This window comes from Hylobates moloch, unplaced genomic scaffold (genome assembly GCF_009828535.3).
Source record: "Hylobates moloch isolate HMO894 unplaced genomic scaffold, HMol_V3 SCAFFOLD_19, whole genome shotgun sequence".
Classification (NCBI taxonomy): domain Eukaryota; kingdom Metazoa; phylum Chordata; class Mammalia; order Primates; family Hylobatidae; genus Hylobates; species Hylobates moloch.
Window position 1 is genome coordinate 48486515 of NW_026652294.1, and position 18543 is coordinate 48505057.

Here is an 18543-nt window from a genome sequence, read left to right on the forward strand (position 1 = left end):
AAATGACTATCTCAAAGTCTGGACTCAACAGCTGAACATGTAGCCCAAAAAGCTTTCAAGAATCCAGAAAAATCAGGATTTATTAACCAAAGGTTTATGAACTAACTTGACCTGAAAAAGGCTTCAGTTAGCCATCATTCTTCTTATCCTCGCTCTGATTCTGTACTGATTTCTCTCCCTGCATTTGCTACATACCTTTGATGCCTCCCCACATTTCTGGAATTGCAGTCCTTATTTTGCCAAAGAGAGTAAGTGAATGAAAGGAAAAAAAAATACAATAAAAATTAAAATTTTATTTTTAAGCATGACTCCAGAAAGTTGTAAGAGATCAGTGGAAGAGATGATTACAAAGCAACCTTCTTACAAAATATAATATCAGGCTTGTGTGTTGCTTTATATCTTATTTTCAAACTGGCCAGCCCATCTTATCAACAACCTTGAAAGACAAGGGAGGTCCTGAAGAGCCAGGTCTTTCACACTGAAAGCAAAAGACAGTCTGCTCAATCACTGACCCTGCTGGGGGAACAGCTCCTGGAATTCTCTTCCTCTAGAAATGATAGCCAAGGCCCTGCCCTGCTTGTGCCTATCATGAAGAAAGCAGCTTTTCTGTTCTGAAGCACCCACTCGTGAACATCTGGAGGATTAGATCCAGAGCCCAGACTCTGTTCAAGTATCTACCTACCATGACTCTGTTCAAGTATCTACCTACCATTTTGATAAGATTCAAGGGAAACAGGAATCCATGGAAATAAGGATTCCATTTCTTCCCCCACTGGGATTTTCAGAAATTAGGCTAGCTTCAGAAATTTGCAAAGATCATCAGGTAAACACTAATGATAATCCCATAAAGATAGAAAAACCTTAATCCTTTCAGTTCCACAACACTATGGACAGTTCTAGTTAGAAGCTTTCCCCAAAGCTCACACCCGCAGTGCCAAACATAAGAAGTGACATAACCACTACAACTTTACATTTGTACATTTGTTTTACAATGTACAAAATATTTCACATTCTGTCTATGATCTTACAACAATCTTAAGAGGTAGACACAGTGAGTATTAAGTCTATATTTCAGATGGAAAAACTCACTTCAGAAAGGTTATATGACTTATACATGGTAAAATTACTGTGACTAGGAATCAGAAGGCTCGGATATACTTCCTGCCTCTACTCAATATCTTTGTGTAAAAGCTGTGTAAACCTTATACACGTGCTTATAGCATTGATGTTAACTGTTGTTGAAAGCACTCTATAAAATCCTACATTAATAGATGAGTAACAACTCTATGACTCCTAGGCCAGCACTTTTTTTTTTTTTTTTGGTTGATCAGTTTTTAATCGTGGCAAGGCCTCACACACTTGCATACGTGCGCGTGCACGCGCGCGCACACACACACACACACACACACACACACACACACACACTCTAAGGCTTCAGACCTTGTTGAAAGCTGCAAACACTCTACACACGCTCTCAAACTTGGTAATCTCCTCTTCCAGAAAGTTTGTCCCCACCTTGTCGTCCTCTGCCACACACTGAATCTGCAGTTTCCGGATACTGTAGCCCATGGGCACCAGCTTGGAGGCCCCCCTAGAGCAGCCCGTCCAACTGGATGAAGTGCATACAGGCCTCCAACTGGGCTATGTTGGTCTCATTGTCCCAAGGCTTGATGTCCAGCAGGATGGAGGACTTGACTACCAACACAGTCTTCTTGGCCTTCTTCTCCACATTCCACCACAGCCACTTCTCCCACAGCCCAGCTGCCTCCTTGTCTTCCTCCTCATTGTTGCTGCCAAACAGGTCAATGTCATTGTCCTCGTCACCCTCTGCTAGTATGGCTGCCTTCATGTCTGGGGGCTCCACTTGGCACATGGGAGATGCATGCTGGATCTGCGTGGCTCTGTCCCTATGGCCAGGCAAGCTCTTCTCCAGCATGTTCAGCCATAGGCCAGCACTCTTTTCACTACACTAAGTTGTCAGACCCATAGAGAACTAACACCCATTGATAACTCACTGTGAGTTAATGACTGCTAAAGGGACACTGCACATCATGGCCTGCAAAACTATCCACAGGACCCAGACACACGTAGGATGTGCCACACATCTAAGAATATTCAGTCAGCTCTAACCGTGCTGTAGGCTTCCAGAGACCCAATATACAAAAGGGAGAATACAGAGAATGCTCCTAGTTTACAGTATTCTCTGTACTGCTAGAATACAGAGAATACAGAATCTACCTCCTAGAAAATAGTTAATAGCTCACTGCCCATGTACTTCCATAGCTGCCTATTTGTTCTCAAATCCATTCTCTTTTTCAATTACTTACCAAGCTTGTTTACTTAGGGAAGAGGATGTCTCAAGTCTTGCCAAGCAGAGATATTAAATTAGATTTTTCAGTTCTTCCAGGCCTCAGCCCCCAAACAATCCTGTTAATGAACCCACAGCTCCTCTGGCTTTCCTTGCTGGGCCAAGCTTGAGCCCCATGAAGCTGTGCTAGTCTCAACTCTGCCTTGTAGCCAGCACTGCCATTCTCATAGTGAAAGGCTGTTTGCCTCTGCCAGCACCATTCCACCCTTGAATAAACAACCTTTCCAGCTAGCCAAAATGCTTAGTTTCTTTCAACTGGGACTCTGTAATTTGAATCTGTAATCCAATTAGACATTTCTTAACCAAATTTGGCAACTCTTCACCATTTAAATTAGGTTTTGATCTTTCATTCCTCTCTCTTCCTAAGCATGGATTTTCTGGCAGAAGAACTGGTAATGAAGAAAACTGTTTCATTCTATCTCAGGCCTAGGCTAACAAAAACTACAATAATAATAATAAATGTGTAACTCTGTGAATTATAAAGTCCTATGTTAAATGATTATTAATATCACCAGGCTCCTTTCATTATACTAGGCTATAAATACCTCTCCCCCACATCTTCCCCGCACTGCCTCTTACCCCATCTTTCCTAGAAATGCATTTGCTGAGACTTTGTCTTTTTCTGCTTTCAGAATTTTGCTGAAGAATATCCCTCTTGGTCAGAAGTGAAACATCTGCTACGCTTCCCAGGACAGGCCATTCTATAACCTTGACTTCATTAAGAAGAAAAGCTATCTTAGCATTTTATTTCCCCTTTTGCCCATATTAACATAAAACTTTGAGCTTCGATTTCTAAACAGCCGTTCTAGTTCCACATATTCACATTCTTCCTAAAACAGAAATCTTAGATAGGATTCCCATTATTAGCTTATCACAATGTATTGAAACTCATGACGTGTGTAAGGAATGAACATACCAATGAATATCTACACATCTCAAAGCATATACATAATTTCTTACCTAATAAATCAACAGCCCCTTACACAGTGCATAAAGTCGTGCTGTCCAATACAATAGCCACTAGCCACATGTGGCTGTCTAAATTAATTAAAATGATATAAAATTTAAAATTTAGTTCCTTAGTTGCTCAACAGCCACATGTGGCTAGTGGCTACAATACCACATTGGACAGCAGAGATATAAAACATTTCTGTCATCACAGAAAGTTTATTGGACAGCACTGATAGAGGCTGCTTATGAATAATACTGTTGTGAGAAATGGTGACTAGAAGCACTGAACACAGGTCACGGGTAACCAATGCTTTTTACAAATCCACTAAAACAACTTGTCTGGGAAGTGAATTCCGCTGTTGCAGCATGAGTAGCAGATTTAAAAGTACATTTTGGCTTTAACAGGTAATCTGGATCCTTACCAAAAATTTCTTTTTCTCACTGGCCCCTGCACATGAGCTTGTTGTTACTGTGGGGCTGTTCAGAAGGGCTGAGCTGCTGCTGTTGTGTTTTTTCTTTAAAAACAAAAAAACTGAGGTTAATAATTTGTATCCTTCGTGCAACATAAGTTTGACAACATTGAAGTAAATCATGGATCCAAAGATCTAGTACCTCTTGTTAAGATTACTTCCTAACAAACAGTCAATCCTTTTTAGTCTTCTGCCTTCATAACCACTGACTTCACTCTAACAGCGCAGCAGCAGGCACAGCAAAAGATCAAGACTTCCCTCATCATGGCTTTTAGGCTCTAAGCAGAAGGAGTCCTAAAAAGGAATCCTCCTTCAAGGAACTATCAGTGACCATTCCATCCCTCCTTTTCCCAGCCTGGTCCTTTTGGGCCTTCCAATTCAAGAAAGCTTCTCCTTTTCACCCACTAACTGATATTCATGCTAATAGTCCAGTCTGGAGAAAGATCAGCTAACTGGAGTAATGTTAGCAAGCACACTCTACATAGGAAGACAGGAAGGAAAGTGAGGTCATTAGGCTCAAGCATGGGGGAGGGGACTCACTTCTGGTAAAATGCTCCTTCCAAAAGTGGCTTTGAATACAAATGAGTTATAGCAAGGGAGAACTCACACAGTCAGACAGAATAACATATGAAAATAGTGTAAGAATGGGCCTTTAGCTGTTTATACCTCCAGTACTATAAGGTAACAACAACAAAAGCAGCTTTTTAAACTAATCCTTCTGTTTTAACATGAAACAAAAGGACTCCTCTTCCCTTGGGGTCCCTAGGATTCCTAAAGGCAGGAAATACTCTGGAAGGCTCTATCTAGCAGACTACAAACAGGAAAAGTTTTAGGGCCTTATACTATCTCTAGGAACCAATTCTGAAGAACTGGTAAACAAGGTGCAAATGAGAAGAAAGGAGGTTAGCTGATAACAAACAAAACCAAAAGGGAGAATGTCATAGGCAATTTTCATCAAACATGCCCAATATAGCTAGCTGACGCAGCACTGGATACCTACTAGGTAGGAAAGCTCCCCATCATTCACTCCTCTCTGCAAAACAAAGTACCCAGGAAACAGGTAAGTGGCACTACAGGTGAGAAGAACATTCTCAATGACACACAAGTTTAAATGTTAAGGAAAATAGGCAATGTTTTCCTAAAGAAGCATACAACTCTCAATAAAACAGGCACTATCAACTACCTGGGTTAATAAGGTAAAACAACTGTAAACAGTAATAACAAAATCACTCATTATTGCCTTTAGAATATACTAGGTGACATTTTAATTAATAAATTTACCTTAATTATATTTTACGTAAGCTAATACCAAATTAATTAGTTTTTCCTGATTATATACTGTAAGGTAGCTAAAAACCTTATGACTTAGGGATCATGAATCTGAATTAAATACTTGCCAAATATCAGTAAAGGGGAAAAACGTATATGAATACTGTCCCCATAACAGATGAAATGCTTACACAAGGCTTTAAGACTCCAAATCATAGATCCATAACTGCATGGCATATGTAACTTTTTTTTTTTTGAGACAGAGTTTCACTCTGTCTTGCCCAGGCTGGAGTGCAGTGGCGCCATCTCGGCTCACTGCAGCCTTTGCCTTCCGGGTTCAAGCGATTCTCCTGTCTCAGCTTCCTGAGTAGCTGGGACTACAGGCATGCACCACCACACCTGGCTAATTTTGTGTTTTTAGTAGAGACGGGGTTTCACCATGTTGGCCAGGCTGGTCTCAAACTACTGACCTCAAGTGATCCGCCTGCCTCAGCCTCCCAATATCACTTACGATTTAACCATACCTGGTTGGTATGTATCACTTCCCATTTAACAGACTGTGAAAGGAAGGGGTCAAAAGCATTCAACCCTGGTAATGTAGTCTCCTTGGCTTTTCATATATTTCCCATTTGAAAACCCCTCCCCAATAAAGCTCACTTAGCTCTGCCAGGGTCACACACACCTGCCTATTTGAGTGACCTGTGTCTTTGTTCTTCATGGTCTCATATCCAGGCATCCGGTGACGTCGGTTCATCTGGAGGGCCACCAGATCATTCATGATTGAGTTCAATGCCTCCTGTTCGTCTGCAATGAAAGAGAGCACATGGACTAAGATACTTAAATACAGACCAGCAAAGCTCTTTCACAAACTATATAACTAATACTCAGGGAGTTCTGCCCAGGTAAAATGACAGACCCTGTAACTATAATCAGATGCAGCCCAAAAGGTCAGACTATGGTAATTTGAATTTTAATGGATTCTTTTTTCTTTGAGACAAGGTCTTGCTCTGTCACTCAGGCTGGAGTGCAGTGGCGTGATCATAGCTCACTGCAGGCTCGAACTCTGGGGCTCAAGTGACCTTCCCACATCAGCCTCCCGAGTAGCTGGGAACACAGGCATGCGCCACCATGCCTGGATAATTTTTTTATTTTTTGTAGAGATGGGGTCTCCCCATGTTGCCCAGGCTGGTCTCCAACTCCTGGACTCCAGTGATCCTCCTGCCTCGGCCTCCCAAAGTGCTAAGATTACAGGTGTGAGCCACCATGCCTGGCCTTTAATGGTTTCTTAATAGCCCTCCAGTCAGATTTCCTGCAGCAATATTTACCAGTTCATTGCAGGGAAGGGACATGCTCAAACAGGGCAGTTGGTCCAGTGCCAGAGAAACTCAACCAGGAAAAATAGATGAAAAATTGAAGTGAAGAACACAGTACAATGTAATATGGTACTGAATGAAAAGATGAATCCATAGAGAGCGGATTATGGCGCAGTGTCAGTCCCAGACTTATTCTTAAAGCATCATAAGGAGGAGAGCACATTTTAAAAGGTACCAAATAAGGGCCTCAGGTAGCTGCTTTGAACAGAAGTTGTTTTACAAGCCTAGCATTTGAATGCCACCACCACCACCAACCCCCACAACTCTTTACAAGTTTATAGGCCTTCTACTTCCCATAGGGAAGTCAAAGGGTAGTTCTATTGTTTTTCCTCCCTAAGCTGACCAAGCAATGCATTGTCTCCGCCTTACTGGCATTACTTTTAATCCCCTTTTCTTGAAATAGCATGGAGTACTAGAGTTCTCATACATTGAAAACAACTGGCCAAAACCCAGAACACAAACCAGCCTAATTCCATGTTGTACAAATTTTTCCCAGGTCCTTTAAGAGCTCTTTGCCCATTCAAATAGCATTTGGAGATTGAAAATGAATAAATCTGTTGATCATGAAGGGAACATGAGGGATGAGTTGTTACACTTGCTTTGGTGACAACTGAGCCATTTGGGGACTTGGGGCACACCTTAAAAGAAGCAAATACAAAAGATTCCACCCAAAGAGAGTGCCTATCTTCTGCCCTTTATCACTGTCCCTTAGAAATATTCTAATACCCTGTGGAAAGAAACGAACAGCATGAAATGTAGGAAGTAAAACCGCTCCAGTCTCTTCTCCCACTACTGATTAACTGATTGACTGACTGATTGAAACAGGGTTTCGCTCTGTTGCCCAGGCTAGAGTGCAGTGGTGCAATCACAGCTCACTGCAGCCTCCTCAACCCCTAGGCTCAAACAATCCTCCACCTCAGCCTCCAGAGTAGCTGGGACTACAGGTGCACACCACCATGCCCTACTAATTTTTGTATTTTTTATTGAGAGAGGGTTTCACCATGTTGCCCAGGCTGATTTCAAACACCTGAGCTCAAGTGATCCTCCCTCCTTAGCCTCCCAAAATGCTGGGATTACAGGCATAAGCTACCGTGCCTGGCCCCTCGCCTTATTTGTCTCTCCCCTCTTCCTAGACGAAATCTGCTCTGGTGCCCTATATGCCCTCTGACGAGGTACAGAAAAGGACAAAGTTGCCTATAAAGAGGTTTTTGCTTGTTCAGGGAAGTAAAATTAGATTTAAAACTTGCAGGAAAACCACCAGGAGCTAACTTCCCATATGACTCCACTTCAAAACATATACAAAAGTATGTATGGCAGTGACATAGCTATAATATCGAAAGCATGCAGTAAAGGGGATAATGAATGAGGAGAAAGTGGGTATCTACAAAAAGACATCTGTCAAATTAACACATATAAATCCGATCAATTATTTTATACCTTCTACAATTTCCCTATAGCTTCCTTAGAGAAGGGAACCTGGCTGGACAGGGTGGCTCATGCCTGTAATCCCAGCACTTTGGGAGGCTGAGGCAGGTGGATTGCTTGAGCCCAGGAGTTCGAGACCAGACTGGACAACATGGCAAAATTACGTTCTACAAAAAATACAAAAAATTAGCTGGGCGTGGTGGTGCACGCTGTAGGCTCAGCTACTTGAGAGGCTTAGGTGGAAGGATCAATTGAGCCCAGGAGGTTGAGGCTGCAGTGAGCCATGATCATGCCACTGTACTCCAGCCTGGGCAACAGTGAGACCCTGTCTCAAAAACAAAAAGGGAACTTGGTTTTCTGTTTTGATTTTTATCCTCACAACCAAACTTTAAAAACTAGAGCATAACATCTAAGCTAGGAAGATTGGCTTATATATAATATGTATAGGTTTATATATTAAATGGCTTATATATTATTAAATATATATAAAATTGGGCCAACTGTAATAATAAATTGGGATCAATATAAGGAGGATTATGACTAGGTCTAAGTGTTTTCTGAGGAGCATCCAACAATATTCCTAAAAGCGGAATGCATCGAGTTATCAGTAACAACATTAACCACCCTAAGTATTGGGAATTTTCAGTTCTTTCAACTCAGATATTGAACAAAGATGGATGTGAATACACATACAGGCACACACATACACACACCACTTTTCAAGTCGGATCCACAAGTGTGACTGGAGAAATCATTTCTAATTCTGTATAAGATGATGCCATTATAAGAGCTGGTTTATCAGGTTGACAAATTCTGTTTCCAGGAAGCTAACCAATTCCTGGCATTACTTAATGAATAAACTTGTTTGGTAGTTCCGGAGCTGAGAACACACTAGTGGAACAGTTTGGCACTGTCATCTGAAATCTGGGACAACTGACACAAGTATATCAGGGTTATAGAATCTCATTTTGTGTCAAAGTAAAATACATTCCTAGAGGTAGACAGGTTCTTCAACTGACACTTCAGAGGACATGTATAAAGACAGGAAGTAAATCAAGTGGCTCTTTTAGGCATTTCTTCCTGGATTGAGGTTTTGTTTTTGTTTTTTTTCCTTCTTTTTTTTTTTTTTGAGACGGAGTCTCGCTCTGTCGCCCAGGCTGGAGTGTAGTGGCACAATCTCGGCTCACTGCAAGCTCCGCCTCCCGGGTTCACGCCATTCTCCTGTCTCAGCCTCTCCGAGTAGCTGGGACTACAGGCGTCCGCCACTACGCCCGGCTAATTTTTTTTGTATTTTTAGTAGAGACGGGGTTTCACCGTGGTCTCGATCTCCTGACCTCGTGATCCGCCCGCCTCGGCCTCCCAAAGTGCTGGGATTACAAGCGTGAGCCACCGCGCCCGGCCCTGTTTTTTTTCCTTCTAAAAAGCAACATCACTATGCACACTTGGCTGCCACAGGCCAGTTATCTCTGTGGTATGGACTGAGACTAACTGAATTATCAGCACTCCTTCAATGTGGCATTCTTGAAAAACAAACAAAACTTTTAAAAACAAATAACAGGCTGGGCGCAGTGGCTCACACCTGTAATTCTAGCACTTTGGGAGGCAGAGATGGGTGGATCACTTGAGGTCAGGAGTTCGAAACCAGCCTGGCCAACATGGTGAAACCCCGTCTCTACTAAAAATACAAAAAAATTAGCTGGACGTGGTGGTGTGCGCCTGTAATCCCAGCTACTTGGGAGGCTGAGGCAGAAGAATTGCCTGAACATGGGAGGCGGAGGTTGGTGTGAGCTGAGATGGCACTACTGAACTCCAGCATGGCAACAGGGCGAGACTCCATCTCAAAAAAAAAAAAAAACAACTTTCTTAGACTGAAGCAGTTAGGAATATGAACTTCAGAGTCAGAAAAATTTGGTAAGGAGGCCCTGAGCAAATCATTTACTCTCTCCAAACCTCAATTTCCTCATCTGTAAAATGGAGATAAAGCATCATTTCACAAAGCTGCTATGAGAGTTAAAAGCAAAAGAAAACCTACGAATTATTTCTTATGGTACCAAACACTTAGTAATGCTAAAAAAATGCTGGCTATTATTATCATCAACAAGAAAAGGTCAATGGAAAAAGACTGGAGGCCATTTAATCTACCCTAATACTTAATTTTATTACTGAACTTTTATAAATCATTAACAACCATTTACTGAATACTTGTATTATACATTAGAAAGTTTTAAAAGATATTTCAAGGTGCTCAAACTCTAGGGATAAAAAGATAAACAACACACAAATACAAAGTTGTATGAAAAAAAAGATAGAATTGGCAAGGCCCAGGGGTTCACACCTGTAATCCCAGCACTTTGGGAGGCTGAGGCAGGCGGATCACCTGAGGTTGGGGGTTTGAGACCAGCCTGACCAACATGGAGAAACCCTGTCTCTACTAAAAGTACAAAATTAGCTGGGCATGGTGGCGCATGCCTGTAATCCCATCTACACGGGAGGCTGAGGCAGGAGAACTGCTTCAAACTGGGAGGCGGAGGTTGTGGTGAGCCAAGATCGTGCCATTGCACTCCAGCCTGGGCAACAAGAGCGAAACTCCATCTCAAAAAAAAAAAAAAAAAAAAGACAGAATTAGACAATATATAAACCAGAGTATATAAACACAAACGTATAAAAATATATATTTTTAAATATGAGTAGCTTATGTGGTTATATAAGAGGTTATATGGATGATTTTACATAGTTGTTAACAGACTAAAGATTCTTTAAGAAAAGCAAGCTGGCTGGGCGTGGTGGCTCACACCTGTAATCTCAGCACTTTAGGAGGCCGAGGCAGGCAGATCACCTGAGGTCAGGAGTTTAAGACCAGCCTGGCCAACATGGTGAAACCTCGTCTCTACTAAAAATACAAAAATTAGCCAGGCATGGTGGCAGGCGCCTGTAATCTCAGCTACTCAGGAGACTGAGGCAGGAGAATCGCTTGAACCTGGAAGGTAGAGGTTGCAGTGAGCCGAGATTGAGCCACTGCACTCCAGCCTGGGCGACAAGAGTGAAACTCCATCTCGGGAAAAAAAAAAAAAAAAAAAAAGAAAAGAAAAGCAAGCTGTTCCAGCTATGTCAGAGAGCTTATGAAATGAACTGAGAGAAAGGACATGAAGAATAAGCAATTAAGGGATAGAGGGGAAGAAAAGAGGGTCAGAGACTGATTCTCAGTAACTAATACTAATCAAATAGAATGAGAAGAGGGGAAGCTGGAAAGGAAGGCTTTAAGAGGATTGAAGAAAAAAGGCCAGCCAAGGTGGCTCACGCCTGTAATCCCAACAGTTTGGGTGGCCGAGGCAGGCAGATCGCCTGAGGTCTGGAGTTCAAGACCAGCCTGGCCAACATGCTGAAACACCATCTCTACTAAAAATACAAAAATTAGCCGGGCGTGGTGGTGCACACCTGTAATCCCAGCTACTATGGAGGCTGAGGCATAGGAATCGCTTGAACCTGGGAGGCGGAGGTTGCAGTAAGCCAAGACTATGCCAACACATTCCAGCCTGGGTGACAGAGTAGAGACTCTGTCTCAATAAATAAATAAATAAATAAATAAATAAATAAATAAATAAATAAAGGATTGAAGAAAATAAGAGTGACAGGCCGGGCGCATTGGCTCACACCTGTAAGTCCAACATTCTGGGAGGCCAAGGCGGGAGTATCACTTGATCCCAGGAGTTTGAGACCAGCTTGGGCAACATGGCAAAACCCCATCTCTACAAAAAATACAAAAAATTAGTCATGGCCAGGCACGATGGCTCACGCCTGTAATCCCAGCACTTTGGGAGGCTGAGGAGGGTGGATCACCTGCAGTCAGGAGTTCAAGACTAGCCTGGCCAACATGGTGAAACCCTGTCTCTACTAAAAATACAAAATTAGCCAGGCGTGGTGGCGGGCGCCTGTAATCCCAGCTACTTGGGAGGCTGAGGTAGGAGAATTGCTTGAACCCGGGAGGCGGAGGTTGCAGTGAACTGAGATCGTGCCACTGCACTCAAGCCTGGGTGACAGAGCAAAACTCCATCTCAAAAAAAAAAAAGTATTTGTGAACTTTACACATGAACAAGTTGAGGTAGACTAATAGTGTGCTTATAACTTTGGAAAAGATTTCCTGAGAGTGGGAGTGGTCTGACACACTTAGAAGCTACCAGGAAGGGCTGGGCGCGGTGGCTCACGCTTGTAATCCCAGCACTTTGGGAGGCCGAGGTGGGTGGATCACGAGGTCAGGAGATCGAGACCATGGTGAAACCCCGTCTCTACTAAAAATACAAAAAAAAATTAGCTGGGCGTGGTGGCAGGTGCCTGTAGTCCCAGCTACTCGGAGAGGCTGAGGCAGGAGAATGGCGTGAACCCGGGAGGCGGAGCTTGCAGTGAGCCGAGATTGCGCCACTGCACTCCAGCCTGGGTGACAGAGCGAGACCCCGTCTCAAAAAAAAAAAAAAAAAAAGAAGCTACCAGGAAGAAGCACAAGAAGAAAGAGGTTAATTTTAGAGATTAAGAGGTTAAGAATCTAGGAAGAGGAGGAGTGTTCATGGAAATAGAAAGGGATCTATGGAAACAAGGATTAGAGTTAAGGCTTAAAAAGTGGAAGCTCTTAGGCAGTTTTAAGTAGCCGGTATTCATAATTCCCCAGTGGCATGTAGTTTTTCTTCTCCCGGTACCCCAACCTGTGGTATGGAGGCTGCCAGGCAACATACTCTTCTCTTTAGCTCCAGCAGGAAGCCACTCTTCCAGACTGAGCTATTACTTGTATCTCAAAGCAGGGTCTTAAGGCACTTCCCATTTGTGAGTTCCCTTGGCTAACAACCCAGAAAAGTTGCCAGAAGCACCACATTCTCTAATGAACATTGTTATCCCGTATGATGTCTGTTTACTATGCCACACACTCTCTCTCTTTTCCATATATACAATCCCCAAAGTAATGTTTTAATCTTTGTTTTCATTTAACTAAAGATGTTATTTCTTCATCTTGACAATGTTCTACTCAGCTCCACCAGATCGTCTGATCGCACTGCTCACTCAGGAGAGCCGAGTGTCCGAGTCAGATTTTACTTTCTCTTCATGACATTCTACATACTTCCACTGCCTCCACCCTGTCCACGCCCAGGCAAACATCATTTTACAATGAGCATATGCAATAAGGCCCGACCCTCAATTCATAAGAAACTTTTCTCCTTCAAGAAATGGTTGAACCTTTGCTAAATCTCAAAGTCAAATGCTGGCGTTTTTCTGTTCTAAGATATAATAGGCATTCAATATTAATTGATGGTTGAAATTCTTAAAACACATATTATAAAGTAAGCCATTTATTCCTCATAAGAATCAATATATATCACCACTACATTTTAATGTTTAATGAAATTAACCCAAAGGACTGGAGACTATAGAATTACATGTGTCAATACCAAAACGACAGAATTGATCTCTCTCCTGTATATCTTTACACGCTTTTGCACTTAATTGTTTACATGTTTCTGCTTCACCTTACCTAACTGTAACTTCTTGAGGACAGGATAACACAGGCATAGGGCTTAATACTATGCCTGGCACATAGGAGGCATTCAACAAACGGGCAAAGAATAAATTAACAGCTTCCATAGAACCAGAAAAACCTCATCTTATCCTCTGTGTATTCCCATAGGTAATGCTCAGTTGGACAGATATTTACTTTTTACAGACGCCTAAAATTCAGCTATTTTTTGTTTGTTTTTTGTTTTAGAGACAGGGTCTCTCACTCTTGTTGCCTGGGCTGGAGTGCAGTGACACAATCATGGTTCATTGCAGCCTCAACCTCCCAGGCTCAGATGATCCTCCCACCTCAGTCTCCTGGGTAGCTGGGACTATAGGGGCATGCCACTACGCCCAGCTAAGTTTGTATGTTTTTAGTAGAGACAGGGTTTCACCATGTTGCCCAGGCTGCTCTCGAACTCCTAGGCTCAAGCGATCCACCAGTCTCAGCTTCCCAAAGTGCTGGGATTATAGGTGTAAGCCACCATGCCCAACCTGAAATTCAGTTTTAAAATCCAATTGTCATTTTTAAAAATATCAGAAATCTAGTAATGACATAGCCATGTTGATTTATTAAACTGTGATTCAAATTTCAATCAAAACAGCTGCTAACTATTCAGAGTCTACATAGGTGGTCAGATTCTAGCCAAACTGAATTGAGACTATTCTAACAGGGAGCTCCCAACAGCCTTGGAACCCTAGACAAGGTGTCTGCAAGTCACAATAATTCTGACTTCAAACCAGAACCAGACCATCTGTAATCCTGTACTCCATTCACTATAGTTTCCTGTAACATTTCCAAGTTGTTACATATTTTTCAGTGATATATAAAGTTTCAGATTGCATTTATAAAAAGACCACATAAACAATCTCAGGTATTATGAACAGCATTTGCCACTATGATTACTAAATCTGGAAATGAATTCTGGAGTGACCAAGAAAAAACAACCAGTCAATCCCAATTTTTTATAGCCACATAGTATCAAAGCCAAAAAAAAATTTCCTATTACTGACAGAGATAAATAATTTCCACTAGAAATTTACTGGGGCTAACAGACAATATAAAATCTGACCTGTTTTTATTAACCCAAATTGTCAAACAGGCTTCAGTCCTGGGCTTAGAACAGCTCAGGAAAATATGACTCTTACTTAACCAAAGAACCTGCAGGGCAGAGACTCAAGTTTTAGTCCTTTCTTCAGGAGGCTGGAGTTTAACAAGTATAACTAAAATACTAAGAAGTCTATGTTTCTCTTTTATCAATCCTTTGAGTTTATTTAGAACTACAGCAACTAAAAGCAAACTAACTAAACTGGGAATTCGAATTTTTATCACCAAAATGGAAACAGTATTTAAGAGAGAGACTGTGTGTGAAGATACCTGTGTATACATATCCTCAATGAGCTCTATACAAAGCAAACTGAACAGCCAGGTGTCAAGAAGAATTCAATATTAGCTCTAACAATGTATCAAGGTCATCTACTCTCCCCTCACAAAAAAGATGGACAGAATCATATGGGGGAAAGTGAAGAAAGCTAGGGCAGTGGTTCTCAAACTAGCTTGCCTAATATACTGCAGCCACCAGGCAAGTTAATTCCTCTTGCATGTTCCTTTTACATGTGTCTTCATGTAAAACTGACAGGGGGACAACTGATGTGGGGACAAATGAGAAGATCCTGAGGTCCTGGCCCTTTTTTCTTTGGGGCTCTAGACCCAGCCTATATAGTTTTCTTCCTCCCCATCATTGGTCTCCATATATACACACACTTATAAACTTTTTGAAAATGTCTTGAAATGTGAAAACAGGTTCATATCTATTTTCATGTTAGATAATGAGATGTAGTCAACACATGTGGGCACTCTAACTGGTCTAGCAATCAACAAAGTATGAAGTGGATGGTCTACATACTCTTAAGTATTTCACACTCTCCTTTGGGACTAACAGCTGCCCCCACAGGACAAGAAAAAAGACTTGTAAGAAAGACTATCACAATATAGGCTCATAAATCAATTCAAAGATTTATTCCAAATCTATAATACAAGATAAATGTTTGAATCCTGGGGTAGACAAGAATTCTGTGTCTCAACTATAAAAAAATTCAATAAAAATTTCTTCAATTATATATTTAAATACCAGGCCTTACTGGGTTCCTTTTATGTCCACTCTCACAGCAGACCTTCCCCCAGAAGAGCGCGCACTTCTGAAGGAAAGCATGAGAAGGAAACAGCCCAGCAAATGAACAAACCCTTCTCATACTGTATGAGGGTAGCATGAACTAGAACAAGGCAACTCATTCAAAGCCAGGGTGTAGAGATGGGTCACAAAACAGTAACTGGCGAATTTGACATAGCATACAGTTAACCTCCTACAAAAAGGACTTGACCTTGCAGGTCAAGGCAAACATTAAGGCTCCCTCTTCACATGGGGCACTTCACAGAAGCAACGGAAGGCTTTGCAAACGATCCTCTCACTTAAGTTTACCCTTTTATTATTATTTAGGGCAATACCAAATATTTTGCAAAACTTGTGACAACAGTATCACAACACCTGTCTGGACAGGAGAAGTAAAGAACGTTTAAAATGTTATTTCTTAGTCTAGTCCAGTAGTCATTTGCTAAATTACCAAAAAGGATATGGAATATAATTCAACTCAAATGCTACGTGCGGAAGACATTAAAAGCTTTCCTTAGATTACATCTTCACAGTAGAAATTGCAAATACTGACAAAAAGGAAGTGATTTCAGAGAAATTCTTTTGTGTAGCAAATGTTTCTTTCAAAAGTTACATAATTTCAGGGATACTGCAAGAAAAAAATAATGGATTAAAACCCAGCAACAGGATTTTTCAAAAAGTAGGATGTGAATACTAACTGGCAGCATCCGATCAACTTCTGACCCCCAGCAATCTGCGTGCAGCACGCATTTGTCAACCGCGCGCTTGATCACAGTTCCAGTGTAATCGCCTCCCAGCCGAGCCCCGCACGCCCTCCCCCCTGCGCTGGGGCGCGCACAGGGCTGGAGACCAAGCCCCGGGAACTCTCACAGGCCGGCCTGTGTGAGCAAAGGGAAGGAAATGACACAGGCAGGAAAAAAAAGCAAATCAAGGAAAAGACACAACAGCAGCTGGGCCTGCGGCAGCCTCCAGCCCGGGCCCCACACTGCGCTCTCGCTCCCCCGCCCTCGGGCTCGCGGTCCGGCTAGTTCGGGCCAGGCTGCCCCGCGGAGCACGGGCCCCCGGATGCCCCGCCGGTGCCGAAGAAGGTTGCCGACGGGCTCTGCCAAGGACCCCCGCCCGGGCCGCGGCTCGCGAGCGGGGCGGGCGGGCAGGCGGGCGGCCGGCGGTCCGCAGCCCCGGGCCGGGCAGGCTGTCCATGCCTGTCAGGCGGTGGCCCAGGGTCCTCCTCCCTCAGCCTGGGGCGGGGCGTCGCGAAGCAGCGCGGGCACAGGCCGGGGCGGTGGCGACACTTACCCATGGTGGCGATGGCGGCGGCGGCGGCTAAGGTCCGTGAGTGTCACCTCCGCAGCCGGGGCTGCATGCCGGGGGCCCGGGCGGCGGGGACGGCAGCGGGCCTGGCTCCGCGCGGGGGGCGCGGGCTGCGCTCTGGGCCCCCGCCGCCTCCCCAGGCTCCGGCTCCGGCTCCGCCCGCGGCCGGGCGCTGTGGCATCGGCAGGGTGGCCCGCTACATCCCGGGCGCTCCTGGGCTCGGCCCAGCCCGGCCTCGGCGGCGCCGCTCGGCCCGCCCGCCCGCCAGTCCCTCAGACCCGCAGTCTCTCCGTCCGGCCACAGTTCTCCACCTCAGGAACGCTCCGAAAAACAAACCGCTGGTCGCGCAGCTCGCCCCCCTGTCTGTCACTCACGCCGGCGCCCACCAATCCCAGGCAGCCGCTGGGCCGTCGCACCACCCCCACCCACCTCACCAGCCAATAACAAGAAGGAAGTCGGCTGCCCTCGCCGTCCCCCCCCAACTCTCTCCCAACACCCTAACTCTCAGCGGCCAGCTAATCATCAGCACCACACGATGAACCAATCCCGCCTACTCTCACAGGATGCCAATGGGCGAAGCCAAGGCGGTTTCCGAGGGCTGCCTAGCGCCTGCCAATCATCGGGACAGCGCCCGGCTCCCTGCTCTGCTAGCCAATCACGTAGAGGCCTCTAAGCCCCCGCCTCTGCGCATCCCTCTCTGGCGCTGTCTCCCCCTCTTGGGACAGATTGGGAGGTGTTGGTTGCTCCAATCACAGCTCCGGCGTGAGGCTCCGCCCACATTCCCACCTCCCGTCAGTCACCGAAGGCTCGGCGGGCGCGCGGGCTGGCGCAGTTCCCCGCCGGCTACTTTGGGGCTGGGGTGAGGAGTAGGCGGCTGGAGGGGTCCCTCAGGCCTTCCGCCCTCCGGGTTCTCGGAGGCCCCAGCGATCTGGGTGGTTCCAGAGGGTGGCGTCCTGCTCCTCCCTGTGCCCAGCACGGGGCGTGTAACGAGTGGGGAGGGTCTGGCTTGAGCACTTCCCGGCGCGCGGCCACCTCTGCGGCCCCATCCCCCGACTGGTCCTCCGGTCCCGACGCTGCTCTTGCCCCGGGCAGGGGCGGCCGGCCCAGCCCAGCTTTCCGTAAGTGTCACACCTCCAGGGCCACACCCGCTGGTCTAGGTACCTCAGACACCCGAGGCTGGGGTAGTGCTGGCATGTGGGTCCCTGGAAATCTGAGTTCCGCCAGAGATTCTTTCAGCAAATAACTTTTTTCTTATAAAAGCAACACAAGCTTTTTGTAGGAAAATTGAAAAATGCAGAAAACTATGAAAAAGAAAAGATCCCACCCCAGAGATAATCTATTTCCTACCTAGATAGGCGTTTGACAAAAATGCCTTTGTATTGTTTTGTAGTATGCTTACATTTTATTCTGTTTTCCCGTGCCACCAAATATCGTTCCAAAACAATTGTACTGATTGCATGATGTTTCAAAATTAAAGGGACCATAATTAATTTCCCCAACCTTTTCATTCAACATTTTATACACCCAGATCTTCAGATTCCAAGTCCACCACAATTAATGTGGGCTCCTTTCTCTGGCCTCTGTTCCAGTGTAATCTGTCAGGCTCCAGAATAATCTTCCTCAGATGTCATTGTCCACTGTCCCACTAAGAACATTTAGTGGTGGCTTTG

At 44.4% G+C, this 18543-nt stretch overlaps 2 protein-coding genes across 6 annotated transcripts in view; both read right to left on the reverse strand.

The window, feature by feature from the left end:
• MAP3K3 (mitogen-activated protein kinase kinase kinase 3) overlaps nt 1–17206 on the reverse strand; it is a 73705-nt gene extending 56499 nt beyond the window's left edge. For 2 of the 5 annotated variants that reach the window (XM_058431954.1, XM_058431953.1), the window contains exons 1-3: nt 16859–17206; nt 5741–5862; nt 3742–3834 (exon numbers count right to left, since the gene is read on the reverse strand). In XM_058431954.1, the coding sequence (XP_058287937.1) occupies nt 3742–3834; nt 5741–5862; nt 16859–16862 (219 nt within the window). In that variant the 5' untranslated portion in view covers nt 16863–17206. Of the gene's footprint in view, nt 1–1515; nt 1677–3741; nt 3835–5740; nt 5863–16858 lie in introns of those variants that run through there. The other 3 variants (XM_058431956.1, XM_058431955.1, XM_058431957.1) reach the window with 2 other exon arrangements.
• On the reverse strand, nt 1592–3371 carry LOC131382057 (elongation factor 1-delta-like). Its single transcript, XM_058431961.1, has one exon. The coding sequence runs from the start codon at nt 1934–1936 to the stop codon at nt 1592–1594; it is 345 nt and encodes a 114-aa protein (XP_058287944.1). The 5' UTR covers nt 1937–3371.
• Nucleotides 17207–18543: the final 1337 nt, after the last annotated feature.

Bases quoted from the DNA above. Each gene is read 5' to 3' on its own strand.
- LOC131382057 (XM_058431961.1), bottom strand. From the start codon at position 1,936: ATGCTGGAGAAGAGCTTGCCTGGCCATAGGGACAGAGCCACGCAGATC.